General features: G+C 48.5%; 1 protein-coding gene across 2 annotated transcripts in view; it reads left to right on the forward strand.

Annotated features, from left to right (window-relative positions):
• Gmpr (guanosine monophosphate reductase) overlaps nt 1-14046 on the forward strand; it is a 43277-nt gene that overhangs the window by 25042 nt on the left and 4189 nt on the right. For both annotated transcript variants that reach the window (XM_004847650.4, XM_087181217.1), the window contains exons 5-7: nt 2572-2653; nt 5005-5111; nt 11991-12033. In XM_004847650.4, the coding sequence (XP_004847707.1) occupies nt 2572-2653; nt 5005-5111; nt 11991-12033 (232 nt within the window). The remainder of the gene's footprint in view (nt 1-2571; nt 2654-5004; nt 5112-11990; nt 12034-14046) is intronic.

The following is a 14046-nucleotide window of genomic DNA, read 5'->3' on the forward strand; positions in this document are numbered from 1 at the left end:
TGCCCCCGACCCTTGGTCCCCTTCCTGTTTGAAGAGTTGGCTTACCTTGTCTAGAGCACAACCTTGCATATGAAATAGTTCCTAGGTGGTACCAGATAGGGAGAAAAAAGAGTCTATGTTGAAAATGAAATTGTGGAGGATTTAGAGTTAAGTTTTGTTGATTTTTTTTTTTTTAAAAAGCAGTTAACCAGTAAGGAAAAATGTGGGCTCTAACCTTCTTTCTGTGGTCTTTATTCTTTCTCAAGTATAGAGTTCCTATGTTCCTTGCACCACAAAACCAAACCCAACCAAAAGACTCCCCCATTTAATTACAAAAGTGTGTATGTTTTACTGTAAAATCCAGAAAAGTTTAAAAGAAGAAAATCAGTAGAAGTCAGATAATCCCTTCACTTAAATACAATTTGGTAGCTTCTCTTTCATTTCTTTCCCTTCCTTCTTTTTCTCCCTCCCTTTCTTTTTTGCAGTATTAGGGATGGAACTCAGGGACTAGTGCATGCTAGGCAAGTGTTCTACAATGGGATATGACTTCAAACTTTGTTTTGAGATGAAGGTCTTGCTAAGTTGCCCAGGCTGGTTTCGAACTTGGGTCCACTTACTTAGCTTCCTGAGTTACTGGGTCTATAGTCATGTACCACCTCGCTTGGCTTGTTGATTCATATTGTCTGTCTGTCTGTCTGTCTCTCTCTCTCTCTTTCTCTCTCTCACACACACACACACACACAAAACAAGATTGAGATCACACCATTAAACTTCTCTAAAAAACATCACACAGGGCTGGAGTGTAGCTCAGGGGTAGAGTACTTGCTTTGGATGTGCAAGGCTATTGGTTTGATTTTTGGCAACACACACATAACATGAAAAACCATGATTTTTAAAATTGTTGAACCATAACTATTTTGGGAATATATTTGCAGTTTCGTACGGCTACAAATGATACATCTTTATAGTTAAGTCTGACCTCATTTATAATGATTTCCATGGGAATCTTAGAATTATTGGATCGAAGGATGTGCATATTTTGGCATTTCTTCTATTTGGACAAATTGCTTTCTAGGAAAACTTGTCCTGAGATAGACATTGCACTGGTGGAGAGTCTGATGTTTTCTCTTTAGCATTTAGTATTTATCGCAATAATAATTTGTTAAATGAAAAGTAGTACCACATCAGTATCTTCATTTTAATTATTAAGCTGACTGCTTTCCCTCTTTTTAACCGCTTTTATTAGTTTGATCTTGTCCTTTGATATTTATTTTGTGAGGTGTTAGTGTTTCTTATGAATCTCTAAGAGTTTTTGTTAAGTGAAGGTTAGTAACCCTTTGTCATATTTGTACACATTTTTCTCTCCCAGGGTATTTGTTGACTGTATGAGCATGTGTGTTTCGTTTTTATGTAGACAGGTCCATCTTTGCTTTTTCACTTTTATGCCATTGCAAGTATTGAAGGTTTTCCTCTGAATTTGGGGGCCTAGAACTTTTACTCTAACCCACCTCTAATCCTCTTTCTGGGCCTTTTGCCATTGTCCATTGTCAGCTGGTATTTGCATTATAGTAGCTTTGCCTGTCTCATCACCCTTTCCAACAGCCTTTTATGTGAAGTTGAAGTCACTTTGTCTAGGTTAAAAAAGAAAACTCCTCTGGGAATCGGTTCAGTGAAAAGACACTTGGGCTTCAGTGCAAGTAGAATGAGCTGGGATGCATATTTCAGAATATGACTTTGCACAGTTGTAGGAACTCAGACAGGGCACCTTGCCAGGTATCCTGTGCACCAGCTGAAGAATCTATGGGGCAGCAAGTTGTAATAAAAAGGGCTATTTTTGCACTCCCCGACTCCTGCAGTGAAAGAACTTGTACTATTTCCAAACCAGATGCATTCTTCTGGTTGATGGATTCTGCCACTTCCTGGCTTTCTGTGTTTCTTCTCAGGGCCAACACTTCCTGTTCTGTAAGTGGAGCATGAGCCCATGGCATGTGGTCCCTGGGGCCTGTCTGGCCTTGCATATCTAATGGAACCCTTGCCCTAGCAGGGACATTTCAGTGGTGTTCTCAACTGTGAGATACTCAGGAGTTTTCTGATGTTGACTCTGGTGTTCCATAAAGATTCTTTAGAGATCTTTCAGACTGAAGCCTTTTATGCCCAACAGTAAGGATTTTGATCAGTTGAGTATGTTTCATCGCTTGGATTCCCTGGAAGATTTTGTTTGGTCAGTTGCTGAGATGTTGAAAAAGCTCTCACCTAGACCCTCCTCAATCTCTTCTCCTTCTAAAATTACCTAACTCTGTGCCTTTTCATGCCATCAGCTCACGCAGGCAGTTTTCCCAAAAGTGGTCTCCAGGTGGCACATTCTGTGTTTTCTTCAGCACAGAGGGAAGCCAGGGGAGCAGTTGGGTCCACCATCTTCAGACTTAAATAGACTACAGGAATCTGGACCAATGTTTTTTCTTTTAGTCCCCTGATGGCCTGGTGGCTTTGAGACATACACATGCTTGGGTTTGGATGTGGAGGTCCTTGTTCACCTTCGGACTCCCAGTCAGGAGTTCTCCCTCATCACGAGCTGTGTTCTTTCCTTCCCAGGCAGGGAATGTGGTGACAGGAGAGATGGTGGAAGAGCTTATTCTTTCTGGAGCAGATATCATCAAAGTGGGAGTTGGACCAGGTGAGACCTGTTGAGAGACAGCGGAGTTGTCTGTGGGGAGGAATGGGACCAGGGCCTTGGGGACCCTGGCAGTGGCTAGAAGGAATGCAAAAGTGACTCATCCGTGAGTTCAAAACACATTTTTTTCCGGGAGCATCATTGAGATTCCAGGCGAAGCTCCTGAGAAAGAGATGTCATTCAGCTACTTCCTCATGTACCCAGGCACCTTCTAAATGTGCTTGCAGGTGCTTGGAATATGAGATCTTGATTTCAAAACATAAATGTAGAAGAAAAGAATGCAGATATTATTAATGGTGTGTACACTTTGAAGAGCAAGGTGAAGGCTGATGAATCCATGCGGACAGCTAATGGGCAAGAATGGCTCAAATTTATGTAAATGTTTGAAGGATCCAAAACATTGCAAACAGGCTTGTGATTGGGAGGCCATGTTTGAACTTGACCTATGGCCCAGGAAGTTATTGGTGTCGGCGCCTGACCTGAACCTGTCAGTCAGGATTTTGCTCATGTCCTCTTCTCAGGCTTTCTCTCCTGGGCCCGCCTCTGAAGAAATGAGGTGGAGCCTTTCGGATTTTATACTGGGTGGCACCATTTTCTCTGGGGCCAGCTGGTGCTCGTCTTTCCTTTCTATCATACTTGGGGTTGACATCACGGTCATGTTTTAAAATTCTTCCTTGTGCATCCATTATTAACCAGACACTACAAAGAGAAGGAAAGAAGATGCACATTTTTAGGTGGGACTAAAAAGCAACAAAGATTTTTAAAAAATACTTCCCAGCCAAAAGACACGATCAAAAAAGGAAGCACCCTGTAAAGCAATGAGCAGAGTCTGTGGGAGAGAAAATGCCTCTGAGACCCAGGACCCCTTTGGGCTGTGACTTAGCAGTGCTGCCATTCTCAGGGGAATAGGAAGTATGAAAACATTAGGAAGACTAGCCCTGTATGCTCATGGAATACCTAAGTTTTTTTGTTTCATTTTGGTACCGGGGATTGAACTCAGGACCTTGCGCTTGCATGGCATGCGCTAGAACCACTGAGCAAAATCCCTGGCCCCCCAAGTTTTTAATATACGGGAGACTTTCAACTCCGTGTTTTAGAGTGGTTTCCATGTTACCACTCAAGGGATTAATAACATTGGGAACAAGAGTTCCAAGTAAGGTTAGTCTGCCTTTAGCCTGGCTCCAGAGCACCCCATAATGGACACAATACATCCAGGAGGAGCTGAACCAGTGGCAGAACCGGGGACACAGTGGGATGTGGGTGACTCATTCATTCTTGAGTCCACACATTCTTCGAGTGACTATTTATAGAGCCCTTATTAGGCACTGGGCTCCTTCCTTCCCTCTGCTAGACAGCAGTGTGAATGTCCATGGAGCTTACCATCCAGCAGAGAAAACAGCTTCAGCCTTTTTACACAAATATTATGAGGAAGTAGCTGAATGCTTCTGCTGGAAAGAAATACATTTCCCTGGGGCAGTGAAGACAAAGCCTGAAAGATGAGAAAGGGTTGGCTGTCTGAGACGGGTCGGTACAGAGGTCCCAGTGTTTAGAGAGAGAATCCCTGAGGTGGGGAGCAGTCTGCCCCTTGGGAGGGACTGAAAAGTCAGTGGCCAGCAGCAGAGAGATGAGAAGTGAGAGGGGAGGGTCTCGAGTGGTGCTTGTTGGAGCCAATTTGGGTGAAGCGTGGGGAGGAGGTGCTCGCTTCCTGGAGGGAGGGTTGGGATTTGGAGGGGAGTGGGGGACACATGGTAAGGAAGCCTCTGCTCCCCGTTGGAGGATCCAGCCGGGGCCGGGTTTGACAGTGGGAAGGAAAAGGGCCAAGGCAGGAGTACGTGTGGGTGCTGACCTCAGGGTTTGGGTGGATGAGGACTCAGAGCAGATCACGAGGCAGGTGGGCTACAGGATTGAGAAGGACCAGTGACCCGTCATGTTGGTGGTTGAGCAGGAGCCGGGGGTGTGGGTATCCAGCATGCCTCTCCTTTGCTGGGGGTTTCCTGAGGGCCAGGCCCTGGGCCAAGCCATTTTTCCTCTGGAAGGCCATTTGATCTCTGTGAGGCGCCTGATTTTGGGTCTCACTGGTCAGGAGGTGGCGAGGCTTGGAGAGGTTTATCATTTGACAAACGCTGAAGGCCCAGAAGCCCTGAGGAGCTGCAGGAGGGGGACAACAGCTGAGAACAGCAATGCAGACCAAAGGCACTGTGGCTAGCAGTTGGACCCCCGAGCACATGACATGTCCTCTGCGCTGGAAGGTTCACCGCTGTCACTATGGTGATGTCACTAAAGTGATGGTGGAGGCTCATGTTAGGTCGTTCTGCTCATGCCTGATGTCTCTTTGGGGCCCCCTTTCTCTGCAGGTTCCGTGTGTACCACCCGCACCAAGACCGGGGTGGGCTACCCCCAGCTGAGCGCGGTGATAGAGTGTGCAGACTCCGCCCACGGTCTGAAGGGGCACATCATCTCTGTGAGTGTGCGGGGGCACAGGGCACCTTGGGAGGGCAGGAGGGGCCTAGAGGCCTGGCCCCTCTTCAGCATGCACAGCTTGTAGCTGGGGAGGTGGTGTGTGTCAGGTAAAAGGGCCGAAGACCAAGACCAGACCAGGCCACAACAAGTCTTCATTAGGGGAATAGATCTGCCGGGCTGTCTCTGAACAAAGGAGAGACAAAAGCAATATGGCCGGGGCAGGCAGAGTCTTTTATAGAGACTGGGGTGGAGTTTGTGGGGGATGAGGTGGGGTTGAGTGAGGTAGTGACTAGGGAATGGAGGAGCCGGTGATGTCACTAGGTGGTAGGAGGTGAGCGAGTATTAGGTTACTTTCTAGGTGGGAACAGGGGGACGCTGGGAAGAAGGGTTTATTTGGTGGGAGCAACCATCTCGGCATGACGTCACACAGGGGAGGGGGCAAGGCACGATGGGAAGAGGACAGCTACTGTCCATTATAGCTGCTGAGGTGGTGGGAGACCTATCAGCGTGCTGTGGTTTAGGGGACTTGCAGATGGCCTTGAGAACACAGAGGCCAGGTAGTCACCTGCTGAGGCTGTCATCATAAAGCACCACAGACTTAAACAGCACAATTTCAGCACCTTGCAGTTCTAGAGGCTGGCGTCTAAAGTCGGGGTATGGGCAGGGCCCCTTGGAGGCACTGGGGAAGGAGCCACCCCATGCCTTTCCTCCCCCTGCCAGTTCCTAGGCTGGGAGCCTCCCTCGGTCCCCACCATGCTCCCTTGAGTGTGAGGCTTTCTGTTCCGTCCTTTCCTTTTCCTAAGCACCCTGGTACTGTTGGTTTAGGGCCCCCAGCTCCAGGATGATCCCGTCATAACTCGCTACCCCTACAAGGGTCCTGCTGGAATAAGATCACATTTTGAGGGAGCCGGCAGCAACAAGTGAATTTGGGGGGACATAGTTCAACCCATAACAGGCCACAGAATCCCAGATTTGGGGGTCAGGAAAGGCTTCTTGGAGAGTGGGACAGTGAGGCCTGACACTGCTCCAGATGGCAGGGAAGAAAGGAACTGAAAAGCACTGGGGAAGCAAGACAGAACGACATGCCGGGGACCCCAAAGTCATGGTGTCGGGTGTGAGGATGGTGGGGTGTCAGTCGGGGGAGGGGATGGAGGGGTGAGAGTTCGGGGCAGGTGTGGACAGGGACCCAGGGGCTACACTGAGGGCTGCGACCGCCTCCTTTGGTCTTCAGAGACTTTGAACTGGCTGCCTTAGGGAGTGCTGGGAAGGGGCAGGCTGAGAAGGGAGCTGCTGTGTGGTTTCCGGGTGCTGGGGGCCATCAGAGAGGACATCGAGTGGGCATTGGGTTCATGGCTGGAGACCCTCGGGCTAACAGCCCATCACTCATGGGAGCCTGCAGAGTGAACGGGGGCAGAAGGATGCAGAGGTGAGAGGGGGCCTGAGGTGGTTCAGAGGAGCCAGCCCCGGGTGAACAGACTGAGGACTTGGAGGCCAGGGCCAGAACTCAGGAGGCTGGGGGAAGGGGCCAGCAGGAGGGAGGAAGCTGCTGCGGAGACGCTGCTTAGTGGCTCACGGTCACCGGTAACCAAGGGGCCAGTTCAGGGTGTGTGTGGGAAGGAGGGAGTGGTCACAGGCACACAGCATCCCGAGGAGCTCCTGGTGGGCTGATGCCATGGTCACCAGCTGCTGCATGTTCTTAAGCACTGAACAAATGAATGCCAAGTTCCAGTCTCTCCACTGTCCATGCACCAGCTTTATCCACGTGACCACCATTCAAACTGTGGCAGATAGTTATTCTGAAGTGAGATGCCGAGGATAGGAAGAATGTCAGCTCTGACAGCCCGTGATCGCTAGAACCATGGCTTCCCCTGTGTGGCTATTTTAGATAGAAATAGAGATGCACAGTCATTCCTTGGTATCCTGGGCTGCTCCCGGGTCCCGTTGTGGAAACCAATGTCCCCATGTACAGTGGTGTCATATTTGCATATTACCTAAGCAATAGCCTTCCATATACTTCAAATTATCATATTTGTAATATGTAACATAGTATGAATGTTATGTAAGTAGTTATATTTTACAGTTTAGGCAATAATGGCAAAAAAAATCTGTATATGTTCAATATAGATGCACTTTTTTCTTTACTCGAATGTTTTTGATTTATGCTTAGTTAAATCTACCAATAAAACTGACAGATATGGAAGACATAAATATACATACATTTATATAGTTATACGTATATGCAGGTATATATTTACAGATCGGTAGTGGTGGCATAGTTTTAATGGTTCTTGTGTTTAATAGATTAAATCTTCAAATCTTTACACTTATACATTTTTTAGGGAGCCTGGGCTTCCAAATGAAATTGTCTGTAGGTGATGTTTTTAAAAACCAAAATTTAAGAAAGTATGTATCTCTGTAGAAAGACACCTTGTGGATTTTACAGCTTGTTGAAGTCTGATTTCTTAACTTGCTTTTATGGTGTCATATTATTTCAAAACCTACATGCATAGAGTTGTCCCACTTGAGCTCCTGTAGCATTTGAACCTACAGGCTCTGCCTCACATCACATGACTCAGATAAGAACCCAAGCCAGGTCCAGGTCCTCTACCCATAGTACAAAGCAGATTGCCTGCACGCCTACTTCTTCATCTGATTGTTTCATCCACCCATCCATTCATTTAGCAAGTATTTATTGAGCATCTCCTAAGTGCTGGAATAAAATAAATGGCCAAATGTTTATTGGTTCATGATAGTTCTAAGACCTACTACTTGACAGTCTTTACCTTTTCCCCAGTGAAAAGATTAATATCTCTTTATCAACACTAGTATATAAAAGGCTGATGTAGTATTGTTGCTTTAGATTTGCTAAGTGTTGTTATTTCACCAAAGCCACCAAGCAGTCCCCTGCTGCAGGCTGCTAGTGGTTCTTTTTTTTGGTACTGGGGATTGAACTCAGGACCTTGTACTTGTGAGGCAGGTGGTGGCACCACACCACTGAGCTAAATCCCTGGCCCTGCTATCAGTTCTTGAAGGCTTCTGCAGCCGTGTTTTAGGCTGGCTGCCCAAGTCTCACCAGGGGAGCTTGCTTCACAGACATCCCTGGAGCCTGTCCTGGTGAGCTAGACCCCCAGAAGCCTCAGGTGGAATTAGTTGCACATCGCCATCACCTGATCATTTTCATCAAGTGTCTTAATCAGAATCGGGACCCTATATTATATATGATCACTGTTTCCAAAGTGGTAGAAGTCAGATTGATAAAGTTTTTCCAGGGGCTTACTTTGAGACATCCTTAAGTCTTTCTGGAAACTGCCAACTTGCTCAGTAGAGAGAACTATCAGGCAGGGTGGGGTAGTTGATTTAAGGGCTGACTGCATAGCACCACCTAACACACAGCTAAGTTTGCAGTTGTCTTTCCGAGTGTGGGCCCCAGATCAGCAGCAGCAATGTCAACTGAGAACTTGTTAGAGATTCTCGAGTCCCACCCCAGACCTGGTTTACAAGTCGGAAACTCTGAAGGCGAGGCCCAAGAGCCTGGCTTCCCAAGCCCTCCGGGTCACTCTGAGGCATCCTGCACTTTGGCCCATGCAGAGGAGGCTTGGCTGCCCTGGCTGGTCTCTTCTGCTGGTGCCCACAGAGCAGCTTACCTGCCTGTGCGTGTCAGGGGCCTGTGGTGCCTGTGCTATAGGAGGTGGCACTTATGAGCCTAGCTATGTGCTGCAGAGTTCCATAAGCGGTGGGAGATTTCCCACATAGGGTTAGGAATTCAGATTGTAGCCAGAAGAATTTCGAAGGCTTACCTAGGATTTGGACCCTGCTCTTTAGCTCATTGCTGCTAAAGCCAACCAGCTATGCTTCTGCCTTCAGCATCAAAGTGGCCATTACCCCCACTGTCGCTTCATCTATTAAGTTTCCCAGCCAGGTGTCTCCCACTTGTCAAGTCCTGAGCCTTCAGATGTTTGGGATCCCGCCACATTGTCCGATTTCCTTCTAGCTGTCTCATTTCACACTTAGGCTACTGACCTAGCACGTCTGCGCTGTTGCAGTTCAGAAGGAAGCCCCCCCAGAAGGGGGCTTATGATCCACTGGCTGTCCTGGCCTCCTGTTTTACTTATTGTGGCTTCATTCGGGAAGGCAGAGAGCCTCCCTATGTGCAAAGGCCAAGGTGTGAGCAGTTAATTTTTTTTTGTCATGCCATTACTTAGAGCTAAACAAATTTATTAAATGCAATAATTTAATCTTATGTTTGAAGTCAACAAAATAAGCTTAACCTAGGAAAAACCAGGCATGCAAATAAACTTTTTAAAGGAAATAAGCGTTATCAGAAATGCAGTCATCTTAAACTGGGTGTGGTGGCATACATCTGGGATCCTAGTGTTCTGGGAAACTGAGGCAGGAGGCTCAAAGGTTCATTCCCAAGCCAGGGGAGCATAGCAACTTAGCAAGATCCTGTCTCAAAATTAGAATAAGGCTGGGCTGGGGATTTAGCTCAGTGGTTCTGCTGCCTGCCTCGCAAGCCCAAGGACCTGAGTTCGATCCCTGGTACCAAAAAAAAAAAATTAAGGCTAAGGATATAGCTCAATGTGAAGGCCCTTGATTCAGTACTCCAGTACTGCAGAGGAAAAAAAAATCTTAACTAATTCTAGTCTTCAATTTTATAGCTGTGTCACCCTGGGAAAAATCAGCCTTTCTGAGTTTCATTTTTCACTCCACTTCCAAATTATCAACTTCTGATTCTTTTGTTTGAATGGAAAAATGACTGTTAAGTTCATAATAGTCTGTGGTACATTGAAGGTGCTTGATTTCAACTCCATTCTCCACCTGTCCCAGGTTTCTTTCTCCCCAGCCTCTAGGTTATGCGTGAGCAAATGTTTTTAACCAGAAGAGACATACAGAGAATTCACAGATCAGACCACTTCTCACGTCCTGTGATACTTTTTCTACTGGAAAGATAATGTTAATTGTGTTGGAAAACAAAGCAAGTAACCCTTGTAAATTACTGGTTTGAATATTTGCACGGGACAAAATACGGGCCCAATTGTTCTTCTTTGAACAACCTTCCTGCAACGACAAATTTCTGCATGTGGGAAATGCATCTTAGCTTGCAGGCTGGTGCCCTTCTGCTGTCTGCTGAGAACATGAGAGGTTGCTTTGAGCAGCGTATGGAAATTGTGTACATGCTAGAAGGGTGCAAATTTGCCTTACAGCGTTGTAGAAAAGTAGATTGCACTTAGTTAAATGTGCAGTTGGGCTTTGCAGCTCCACGATGTTTCATAAATTCACACACAATCTACGGTTTCCTCTCCGTGGCATGTCATGAAGTCATGTTACCTGGGCTTGACTCATCTGGGGGAGAAAAAGGGCTTGTTTTGTTGTGGTCCAGGAACACAGGGCATGCACGTTGGCCTTGTCACAGGCCACAGTCATGGGGGATTTTCAGGAGCTCATAGGAGAGACACTGGCACATCTGCAAGCAAACAAAGCGCCTTATTTTTAGGTCACATTGGTAGGGACCTATTTTAATTAAAAGTAATTGTATATTGAATCTATTTAAGGTTATGGTTTGGAAGCCTGTTGAGTAGTGCTGGTTTTGATGAAGTGATAAAGCACTTGAAAATTCACTGGGCACGGGAAGGGCACACGGAAGTCGTGCCTGGAGCGAGAATGTAAGCAAACCTGCTGGGGGTTGGCAGCAGTAATAGGGTGCACGGAGCCCCTGCCCTGTTTTGGTCCTCACATGAGGGCTCGGCCCACATACCCAAGATGCAGAGCCTGCCTCGGTGTCAGGCCTGTGCCGTGGGCCCCCTGGGAGCTGGGGGACGGGGAAGCCATCAACACACTAGACGGAGGAAATACTTGCAGTCAGGAAATGTTCCTACAGGGAAAGATAAGTCTCCAAGCCTCCGTTTTGATCAGACCTGCAAGGAAGTAGCAAGCAGGGCTGGAGTCCTAGCTCCTGGAGTGGCCAACCTGATAAAAACACCTAGCAAAGCGGAGACCTGTGTTGTCAGGTGGAGATGCTCTCTGCAAAGTGATTCCGCCACGTTCTGTTGTAGTTGCCATCCAAGGGGCAAGCACCTTCCTCTACATTGTCCCCCGGAGTAGACAGGTGGCCTTGTTCCCTGTTGTTCCTACTCGGACCCTCTGAGGCCTCGGAATTTCCCCTACAGCCATACAGCTTTCTGCTGTGACACTGTCACGTGAGCTTACTGTAACTGGTCCTGTCTCCCCTCCCCGCTTTGCTTGCCTTAAACTCCTCCCAGGCCACACTGGGACTAGCTGGCAGCAGGCAGGCAGTTTGTGTCTCTTGGGTGTGTAAGGAAAAGCAAGCAGCTCTGTATCCTGGGAGCCTTGTCCCGTGGTGCTGGGTATAAACATAACCCAGGGCCTGTCCGGCATCGCGGTGACCCAGCCCCAAGCTCAAGTTCTGAGTGGGTGTGGAGAATGGATGCCTGAACTGAGGGTGACTGTCCCAGCACATGGGGAACAGGAGATGAGAGGGACGACGAAACCCATGTCCTTTCTCAGCTCTTAGAGTGCAGCCCTTGTACTAAATCAGACCCCTCTCGCCAGCCGGGGCGGGAAAGGTGACCCCCGGGAGACAGACCTTGGCCAGGGAAGGCTGTGCAGGGCCTGCTGCAGCTCAGCACTCCTGCGTTCTCCTCCCGGAAGCAGGTGGTGCCAGGCCCCTACCCACAGAGGACACTGGCTGGGGACTGGGGGACACGGGGTGGAGCGTTTGGGGGAGCAAACCAGACCAGCAAACACTCCTCGGGCTGTGGCCCAGGAGGTATGAACTCCCAGTCCCCGAGTCACCCTCGGAGGGGACAGCCTGGCCAAGCTCCCCCCATCTGATGTCCTCTCCTTGCTCTTTCCTTTGAAGGATGGAGGCTGCACGTGTCCAGGAGATGTCGCCAAAGCCTTCGGTAAGGACCCAGCTGTGGTGCGGAGGGTGTGGCAGACCTGGGGGAGTTCTGGGCCTGTCTAGAATGTCCTCTGCCTGCCTTTCCTTCCCAGGGAGGATCTTGGTCTCGGTTTGGTTTCCGTCTGTGGCCACGCCTGCCAGATGCCCAGATGGATCTAGGGTGACATCCTGCAGGCCAAGAGTTGGGTGAAGTCACTGCCTCTTCACTGGGGAAGGCCTGGCTTAGGGCACCCTTGGAAGAGGACAGTGCCTGGTCTCAGGTCTAGAGACAACAGCTCCTTCCCACTTTTCTGTGGTGCTGGGGATGGAACCCAAGGCTCTGTAAGTGCTGTACCACTGAGCTGCACCCACAGCCCGCAGGGGCTCTTTTGACTCAACCTGGAGTAATTCCCTGGGAGTGTCCTGGCCAGTTTCTTGCAGACTCTGGTGCCTGCTTCCCACTAGGGGGCAGCAGGGGGTGGTGTGTCCTGGGTGTTTCCCAGAAAAGCACTAGGAAGCCCAGCATGTCAACACAAGGGGCAGTAAAATAGGGCTGCTGAGCCTCGTATGGGCCATGTAATGTTGGCAGACTGTTACAGATGTCAGATCTGCCTGTACAGCTCGGGGCTTCAAACTGTTCAGTGGGAGCTACGGGTGGTGGCAGGAGGCAAAAACAAAGCTCCTGTGTGCCCACCCTTTCCTGATATAAAAAGAAAAGAAATTTTTTGATAGTAGAACATTTTCTTAGAAATTGTTTTGTTTTGCTTTTTCAACAAAAACCTTGATAGTGACAGACACCACCACGGGGCAGTGGTAGGGTTTCATAGCAGTTGGGATAATGACATGAAAAGATAACTTCATCCTGGTCTGCTCACAGATATTAGTCATGGAAGGGAATATGCAGACCTTCTGCTCTTCCAGCTTGCCTGTTTTTTGTGGCAGAGAGGACAGAGGGCCCAGGAGTGGTGACAAGACTACAGTCCTAAAGTTCAGGGCAGGGAGAACTTGGGCCCTCTGCTAACTCCTGTTCCCATCCCTTAAGGATCGTAGCTGTGGACATTATCTGTGTTTGAATGGTTGTCCATCTTGGCTCCCTTCTCATGCTTCTACATGCTGTGAGCACAGGGAAGCTGCTGCACACACCATACAGTGACTGGTCCTTAAGAAGGTGCTTTGTAGATAACAGTCACTGGCCTTTGGTTTCATGCTCAGCTCTGTTTCTCTTGGGCATCTTTTCTTCTTCTGCTTCCTCAGTGCAGTAGCATCTGTGCAGAGCCTCGGTGGAGGGAGGGGAACCTTAGCAGGGAAAATGCTGCTTAAAGGCTATGACAGCCAGGCACAGTGGCTCATGCCTATAATCCCGGCTACATGAGAAATCACAAGTTTGAGGCCAGCCTGGGTACCTTAGTGAGACCCTGTCTCCAAAAACAGCTAGGATATATAGCTCAGTGGTAGAGCATGTGAGGCCTGGGTTCCATCCTTAGTACCTAGCCCCTCGCAAAAAAAAAAAAAAAAAAAAAAAAAAAAAAAATTCAGGAGCTCTTCAAGGATTGTTTTATGTGGAACTGGGCTCTGTGTCCCCTCTGTAGACTCCTGAGGTGGTGGGCACCAGGAAGTCTGGCCAGATACCAGTTACCCTCATGATAGGAGGACCAGGGAGGAGCCAGCAGTGGTGTTAGGAAACCTGCAGGGGAGGTTGCTGCTGAGTAGAACTTGCTTACCTTTGTGTAAGGCTGAGTGGAAGGGACTGAGCTGATGCTCACCCCAGGGGCATCTGGTACAAAATACATGAGATTACCTGGTTTACATGAATAGAAGTTTATTTGCCTCCTGGTTCAGAAGGCTGGGAAGTCAGAGATGTTCCCGTGAGTGCCTTCTCGCTGTGTCACACACAACAGGTGTCACATGGTAAGACAGCAAGGAAGGGCCCAGCTCGGCACAGGCGTCTGGACCACCCCGTTCCCACGCAGTAGGAGATCCAGGCTTCAACCCGACACCGTCCCCCTGTACTAGCTCAGGTCTCTCATGTGGTGAC

The sequence above is a fragment of the Heterocephalus glaber genome, unplaced genomic scaffold, assembly GCF_053883595.1.
Source record: "Heterocephalus glaber isolate CG9 unplaced genomic scaffold, H.glaber_assembly_v1.0 deba00001472, whole genome shotgun sequence".
Classification (NCBI taxonomy): Eukaryota; Metazoa; Chordata; class Mammalia; order Rodentia; family Bathyergidae; genus Heterocephalus; species Heterocephalus glaber.